The sequence below is a fragment of the Nelumbo nucifera genome, chromosome 3 (genome assembly GCF_055504915.1).
Source record: "Nelumbo nucifera cultivar China Antique chromosome 3, China Antique-T2T, whole genome shotgun sequence".
Lineage (NCBI taxonomy): Eukaryota > Viridiplantae > Streptophyta > Magnoliopsida > Proteales > Nelumbonaceae > Nelumbo > Nelumbo nucifera.
The window spans coordinates 97,143,497-97,152,206 of NC_142651.1; the positions used below are offsets into that span (position 1 = coordinate 97,143,497).

At 38.3% G+C, this 8,710-nt stretch overlaps 1 protein-coding gene across 1 annotated transcript; it reads left to right on the forward strand.

The window, feature by feature from the left end:
* Positions 1-1,270: 1,270 nt before the first annotated feature.
* LOC104586904 (uncharacterized) lies at positions 1,271-2,170 on the forward strand. Its single transcript, XM_010244285.1, has 3 exons — positions 1,271-1,408; positions 1,499-1,858; positions 1,901-2,170. The coding sequence occupies exons 1-3, from the start codon at positions 1,271-1,273 to the stop codon at positions 2,168-2,170; spliced, it is 768 nt and encodes a 255-aa protein (XP_010242587.1).
* Positions 2,171-8,710: the final 6,540 nt, after the last annotated feature.

Consider the following 8,710-nt stretch of genomic DNA (forward strand, 5'->3'; position numbering starts at 1 on the left):
AGCAACGAGCTACAATTCCAAGAAATGTCAAATTCAGTGTTGCTCCAATCCATGCCTTTCCGATTTCCAAGGCATGACTTAGAACACCATTTTTTATAGAAAAAACAGTTCCAAACAAATGCTTATTTCCTAGAGCACCGCTTTTTACAACGTGACACTGATGTGACGTCATTTTCTAGAACAACAACGATGCGCAACCCCGGTAGACTTGATGCGCGCATCGTTCGCGTGGCATGAATACGTGCCACGTGTCCTTAAAACGTGTGCATCATAAAAGTGCGAGGTGAATTCTCACCACTCTCTCGCCCATACCGAATCGAACCCACGCTGCACACTGGTTCTCGAACTCGCATACATTGACTTGGCCGCCACGTCTCTCTCCTCCGTAGTCTCCATCCTTCCTCTCCCTCTCACTCCTGTCCAGGGTCAGCGTTCTACCTTTCAACCAGCTAGTGACCAGAGCAACCGGCGACCGGCGGCAACCTTTGTCCGGATACTAGCGATGGTTCTTTTTCTTCTTCTTCTTTTTAATCCTTGTTTTAGCCGTTACATCCCCTAAAAACTAATGTATTCTTTTTTTATTTTTTAATTGTTCTAGAACCGGTGGAACGGACAAGGTATCAGCCATTACGGGCGGTGATGGCATTCTTAAACCATTACTAGTGACGAAGAACAACAAGTAAGTCCGCTAATTCCCTTCTCTCTTCTTGTTGTTTTCAGCCTCACCAATGACCTGGTCTTGTTTTTCCATGTTTGGTGGAGGTGGGTCTTCATGGGTCACTGGGAAGTCAGGAGAATGGGAAAGAAACTCCGGAGGAGGTTTGCTGTCATGGAGGGCTGAGCTGCTGTTGCTGTTGGGTTGTTGGTCGTAGTTGAGGTAAATAATGAAGGAGTTTATTGCAGTTTTTTTTTTGTTAGAATAATTTCCTGGTTTTCAGGAAAGTCCTAGTCTTTAGGGATAACTACCTGTATTTGAATTGTTTCAGGAAAGTCCTAGTCTTTAGGGATAACTATCAGTATTTGAATTGTTCCACGTCTCTGTTACCACTTAGCTTTATTCTCGCTAAAGTGGGCTGCTTTCAATCGTGTATTGAACGGCTATTTAAGCCAAGATTATTGTTAATAAAATCAGTCATTCAACCCAGTTCGTTGTGTTCTTATTTTAACTTTCATATTAGATTAAAGATCCCAATAATCTGGTATCAGAGCCTCCACTAGGCCTAACAAAATCAAAGCAGCAGTCTTTGAAGTTCTTGCAGCAGCACAAAAGATGACTACTGAAGGGAGTTTTATACAACCATCCATTCCTCTTTTTGATGGTCACTATGACCATTGGAGCATGCTGATGGAAAATTTCCTACGATCTAAGGAATATCGGGAGCTGGTGGAGTCTGGCTATGTTGAGTCTGCAAGTGGATCGTTGCAGACAGATGCACAGCAAAAGAAGAATGATGAGATGTAGCTGAAGGACCTGAAAGTGAAGAACTATCTCTTCCAGGCCATTGACCTCACAGTTCTCGACACCATTCTCAAGAAGGATACCGCCAAAGAAATATGGGATGCCATGAAGAAAAAGTTCGAAGGGAATGCAAGGGTCAAGAGGTCTCATCTTCAAGTTCTCTGCAGAGAATTTGAAACTCTTGAGATGAGGTCCGGTGAAGGAGTGACAGAGTATTTCTCTAGGGTCATGACAGTGGCAAACAAGATGCGAATTTATGGAGAAGATATGCAGGATGTTAAAGTGGTGGAGAAAATTCTACGTTCTTTAACTGAAAAGTTCAACTATGTTGTTTGTTCTATTGAGGAGTCAAAGGACATTGATGCTCTCATTGTTGATGAGTTACAAAGCTCATTAATAGTACATGAACAGAAATTCTAGAGGCACAATGGTGAGGAGCAGGCCTTGAAAGTGACATATGAAGGAGGAAAAGGTCGTGGTCATGGTGCCTACAGAGAAAGAGGAAGAGGGAGAGGTCAAGCAGGTTTCAATAAGGCAACTGTGGAGTGTTACCGATGCCATAATCTTGGACATTTTCAGTATGAATGTCCTTCTGGGAACAAAGAAGCAAACTATGCAGAGCTTGATGAGGAAGATGAATTGCTTCTAATCACATGTGCGGTGATCAAGCTATGTTTAGTGAAATTGATGAAAAATTTCAGCATTCGATGAAATTGGGAAACAACACTAAGATGAGTGTGATGGGAAAGGGAAGTGTGAAGCTGTTGTTGAATGGAGTCAATCATGTTGTTACTAAGGTATACTATATTCCAGAGCTGAGAAATAATCTCTTGAGTATAGGGTAGTTGCAAGAAAAAGGCTTGGCTATTTTGATCAAGGGAGGGATGTGCAAGATATTTCATCCAAAGAAGGGTTTGATCATTCAAACCAACATGAGTGCCAATAGGATGTTTATCCTGTTGACTCAGTCTCAAGCTCCTTCTTAAACACAATCTGATCAATGCTTTCACACAAGAACTCAAAATCTGTCTCATCTTTGGCATCGGAGGTATGGGCATCTGAGCTACAAGGGTTTGAGAACCTTGCTGAACAAAAACATGGTACATGGACTTCCTCAACTCTCTGCCTCAAGTGTGACATGCACTGATTGCATCAATGGGAAACAACATCATGATCCTATCCCAAAGAGAAGTACTTGGAGAGCAACTCAGAAATTGGAACTTATTCATGCAGATATTTGTGGTCCGATCACTCCTACATCTAATAGCAATAAGAGGTACGTTTTGTTATTCATTGATGATTATAGTAGAAAATCTTGTGTGTATTTTTTGGTAGAAAAGTCAGGGGCTTTAAATTCTTTTAAATGCTTTAAGACTATGGTTGAGAAAGAAACAAGGTTGTTTGTTAAGAGTTTGCGCACTGATTGAGGAGGAGAATTCAATTCAAATGAATTCAATGATTTCTACAAACAAAGTGGGATTAAGAGACAGTTGACCACCGCTTATATTCCGCAATAGAACGGTGTAGCCAAAAGGAAGAATAGAACCGTGATAAACATGGTTCGTTCAATGCTATCTGACAAGAACATTCCCAAGACCTTTTGGCCAGAGGCAGTGAACTGGACTATCTATGTCCTAAACAGGTGTCCTACATTGGCTGTCAAGGATGTTACACCAAAGGAGGCTTGGAGTGGAGTGAAACCCTCAGTAGATCATTTTCGGGTCTTTGGTTGCATAGCACACGTCCATGTTCCAGAAGCAAGGAGGACTAAACTTGATAGTAGAAGCATTACTTGTGTACTATTGGGAGTTAGTGAGGAGTCAAAAGGCTACAGGCTATTTGATCCTATTGCTAAGAGGATTGTTGTGAGTAGAGATATAATTTTTGAAGAAGGGAAGCAATGGGATTGGGATGTGAGTTATGAAAAATAAATAGTAATAGACTTAGAATGGGGTGAGAGTGATTGGTGAGAATGAAAAAGGGGTGAGTGAAAATGGGAATGGAGATGATACTAGTGATGAGGGAGTTAGAGAAGAGGAAGATGGTCCTAGTGAGGGTGAAGAGAGAGTGAGGGAATTGAGGCAACCTCATGAGAGGCGACCTCCTACGTGGATGGGTGATTATGATAGTGGAGAAGGTCTATCTGAGGATGAAGCTCATATGGCACTAGTGGTATCAACTGATCCATTGTATTTTGAGGAAGCTGTGAAGAGTGCAAATTGGAGATTGGCCATGGACAGTGAAATCAAATCCATCGAGAAAAACAAAACATGAACACTCATTGAGCTGCCAACTGGAGCCAAAAAAATTGGAGTAAAGTGGGTTTACAAAACCAAATACAATGAGCATGGAAAGATTGATAAGCATAAAGCTCGTTTGGTTGCTAAAGGGTACTCTCAAAAGCATGGAGTAGACTACACAGAAGTTTATGCACCAGTGGCAAGGATGGATACTGTAAGGATGATTATTGCTCTGGCAGCATAGAAGGATTGGAAGATTTTTCAGCTGGATGTTAAGTCAGCTTTTCTCCATGGTGAGCTGAACGAAGATGTTTATGTGGAGCCACCAAGAGGGTATGAAAAAAAGGACAGTGAGCATTTGGTTTACAAGTTACATAAAGCCTTGTATGGATTAAAACAAGCTCCATGAGCTTGGTTTAGTCGAGTCAAAGTACATTTCATTGGTGAAGGGTTTCAGAGGTGCGATAGCGAGCAGACATTATTCACAAAGAGAAGCAGAGAAAGAAAAATTATCATTGTAAGTGTTTATGTTGATGATTTAATTTTTACTGGTGATGATGAAGTTATGATGTTTGAATTTAAAAACTCAATGTTAAGAGAGTTTGATATGTCTGACTTGGGGAAGATGAGGTTTTTTCTTGGGATCGAGGTGCTACAAAAGTCTGATGGTATTTATATATGCCAAAGGAAATATGCTTTGGAGGTTTTGAGAAGATTTGGTATGATGGAAAGTAATTCACTGGGCTGTCCAATAGTTCCAGGTTTCAAAGCGAGCAAAGATGGAGATGGAGTCCCTGTTGATGAGGCGTACTACAAGTAGTTGGTGGGGAGTTTAATGTATCTCACTGCCACGAGACCTAACATGATGTTTGTTACTTGTCTCATAAGTAGATATATGGCAAAACCAATGGAGATTCATCTACAGGCAGCTAAGAGAGCACTTCCATACTTAAAAGGGATTGTGAGCTATGGAATTTATTATAAGAAAAGAGGAGATGGTGAGTTGTTGGAATTTACAGATAGCGACTATGCTGGAGATATGGAGGACAGGAAGAGTACATCTGGGTACATGTTTTTAATGAGTTCAGGTGTTGTTGCATGGTGTTCAAAAAAGTAGCCTATTGTGATTTTATCAACCACAGAAGCTGAATTTGTGGCAGCTGCAGTCTGTGCTTGTCAAGGAGTCTGGATGAAGAGAATTTTAAAGGAATTGGGACACTCTAATGGAGGCTGTACTACTGTGATGTGGGACAACAGTTCAACAATCAAGTTGTCTAAAAATCCAGTTAGGCATGGTCGCGGCAAGCATATTGATGTGAGGTTTCATTTCTTAAGGAATCTTACTAAGGATGGTACAATTGAATTAGTTCATTGTGGGAGTCGGGATCAGGTGGTGGACATAATGACCAAACCATTGAAGCTAGAAGTTTTTCAGAAGCTTCGAAAGTTTGAATAGCTATTTAAGCCAAGATTATTGTTAATAAAATCAGTCATTCAACCCAGTTCGTTGGGTTCTTATTTTAACTTTCATATTAGATTAAAGATCCCAACAAATAAGAGAGCTAAGAGGGTCAGTTGAATTGCAACTTGTTCCTATTCTAGTTGATGAAGAACATTGTCTATGCACCTGCGATGAACTTTCTGATTTCAACCTGTTCAGATGAAATTTGTAATTAAAATGTAACAAAAATAAATATAGTTTGATGATGGGTTTTGATATTATATGACTATTTAATGTTTACCTGCTTAAGAGAAGAGAAGAAGGTGGTATGGAGTGAAGGATTTACCATTCTTCTGTTTCGTGTCTGCAAATATAATCTCCCTCACAGGATGTACATTCTCAATTTCTCATAACGCCAAATCTTCAGAATGTACATTCTCAATTTCTCATAAACTTGTTTCTTAAGCTACAAATAAAATAAAATAGAATATAACTCTATCATTGAAACGCCAAACAAATAAAAGAACCCTGCCATTGAGAATTTGAGACTCGATGAAGCAAAAGCAAAACATATTCAACGTTTTCTTAGTTCCATCATGCTCTGTCATTGAAATGACAAAACATAAGCTTGTTTCTTAGTTCCACCCTGCTTTGTTTTCTTTTTTTTTTTTGTTTTATCTCAAAACAGAATATTTTTTGTTTTATCTCAAAATTTATATGGACCCTTCAATCCACCTACATGCAACCTCCAATAACAGTGGAACAGAGGTTCGAACAAGCATCAAGTGAAATTTTCCATCTCTCAAACATTTTGTTCTCTAAATTTTATCGGTTTTAGCATTTGGATGCAAACGAGGACTAAGAAAAAGCGTTAAGAGAAGAAGAGATCTCCAATCCTGGGTTCTACATACCTACTCCATTGGTCCTGGGTTCCACAAGAAACTCAAAATTGGATAGATATCCTTCAACGTTGAAGATGATGAAGAGCTTTTTGCAACCAAAGCTTGAAGGATTCGTTAAGCAATAGATTAATTTAACCATTTATAACTCAATTTCTAAGTCATTTTCTTTACTACACAAGGATTAGAAAGATGATTTCCTCTTGCACGTTTTTGAAATCCACCTTCCGATTTTTCATCCTTCTACTTCTCTTTCCATCGTTTCTGGTTTCAAACATCCCTACTCCTAGTGCTTCTCTTTCCACCTTCCGATTGTTCTTTTTCTTTGGGATGACATGGTGATTCAACAGTCAAAACAGTCAAAACATTGTTCATCTTCTTCCTCTACCCCTCTCATCTCGCTCTCTTTCTTTCTCTTATTTTCAATTGAAATCTTAATTTGTTGTTGTTTTCTTGATATGGTTTTGGTTGCGGAGCGGGAACGACCATAATTCAAGGTGGTTCACCAAAGTTCAGTGCTTCTCGGTGGTCCTCTCCACTCTTTCTGGTTGCACCTTCAGACTTTCAGTGCTGGAGTACCATCCGATCAGGCACAACTCGTTACTGCGCATTGGTTCTAGTGGCATTTATAACCACGATTGCATTATAAAAGAAACAAAGCAGAGATTAAGGGTGTCAATGGACCGTCCAATCCAAAATCAATTTGGACAGATTGGACGGATCAACAAGATTGGATTGGACCCATCCGATCCAAAATATTTATTGGATTGGGCTGGACCTATAATAAATTTATATCGGATTCAGTTGAATTAAACCAATATCTTGTGCACTGATCTAAGATAAGAATATAGGTGTCAATGAGCCGGATTTGGGTTGAAACCAATCTAAATTAAAATGAATTTAAACAGATTGAACGGTTCAGACATTGAATTAGACCAGTCTAAAATGGTCTAAAATATTCATTGGATTGGATTGGACCTGATCCATTTGTAATGGATTCACATTGGACTGGATCGGATTGGACCAAATCTAGTCCAATTGACACCCCTAGCAGAGATGACGGCATTAACCCAATTAAATAAATATTTACACAGATGCTTGGGGCCGAGCTACCCCCATCTTGTATAGCTCCTCTTATTTTTATCAAATAAAAAAACTTACTGAGATAACATCATCACAGAATTTCAATCTTAATTCGGTTTTACTAAGTTACTTCTATCCTATTTTGTAATTACTAAATTAACGTTAGATCGCGATTTCTGATTTTTTTTTTCAATTAGAATTTTTTTTTGAGGAGTTTTAATAGGATTTTATTAATGAGTGTTTTAATAGATTAAGAAATTTTCTTGAGCCATAAGGGTGTAAGTTTATATAAAGAGTAGTTAGGGCAAAACTAAAGGAGATTTTGATTGTCTTAAGTATTTAGTGAAGAGTTATTCTTCCTGTTTATTTTGATTTTTACTCTTTTCTTTAAGTTTCTCTAAATGTGATTTGTTTCCGTATTACATGCCAATTCGACAAAACTTCGGATTTGTAGCCTTGTTATTTGTTTGGTTTGGACTCATGGCCTTTGTCCTAACTCTTAACGGTGGGTTTCATGCAATTAGTGTTTTTTGTTTTGTTTGGGTTTCGTGGGTTGCGTTTGTTGGAGCCCATATTGAACATGTTAGGTTGTGTTTGGTGTTCGTGGGTTTGTTGGGCTTAGTGGAATTTGTTGGGTTTGGGTTTCATGGGTTTGCTTGGAGGCATGTTGGAGAGTGTCTGATTTCGTGGGGTTGGGTTTGTTGGGCCCATTTAATAGGGTTGGCTTTATTACCGTTGGGCTCAGGCGTCAGGCCCACCTTTGTGAGTTTGTTTGGAGGCCGTGTTGGACTTGATGTTTTGGGCCCAATGGCCCGTTGACACCTCAAGCTCGAAATAAAGTTGGGCTTGATGTTTTGAGCCTGATCCCGAGCCTAGAATCCTAAATTCTTATCCAAGCCTGACCAAGAATGGACCAGGTAGCTCGATGACCTATTGATAGCTTAGAGTCGAAAAAAAAATCAGGCTTGGTGTTCTGAGTTTGAGCTTGCAAGCCTAAATTCTTGTCCAAGCTTGACCAAGAGTGGGCCGCATAACCTAAAGACTCGACCTAGCCCGTTGGCAACCCTTAATTAATTAATTAATTAATTATTGGGATAGGATTGGTGTAGGCTATAATTTAAATAAATTATTATTTAATTTAATAATTTAGTAAATTCAATAAATAAAAATTGATAGATAATAATTACTTAATTTATTAAAATAAATAAATGAACAATTTAATTTAGTAAAATAAATAAATAAAAACTCATTTATTATTGGGATGGGAGAGGTACAGGCTATACCAACTAGACCTGTTCATGGACTGGGTAGCCCAATAGTTCAGCCTAACCCTTTAAAAGTGCTAAATTAATTAGTTAAATAATTTGAAATAGCCTTTACCAATCTTGTGTTGATAATACATAAATTTTTATTTATTTATTTACTTATTTTACTAAATAATTAGTTAATAATTTAATAATCTAACAAATTATTATTGCTAGCAAAATAAGACCTAGAATCTGTATATATTTATATATAATTACTCTCTCGCTTGATTGTCTATCTATCTCGTTTATTTTATTAATTATTTTGATTTATTAAAATAAAT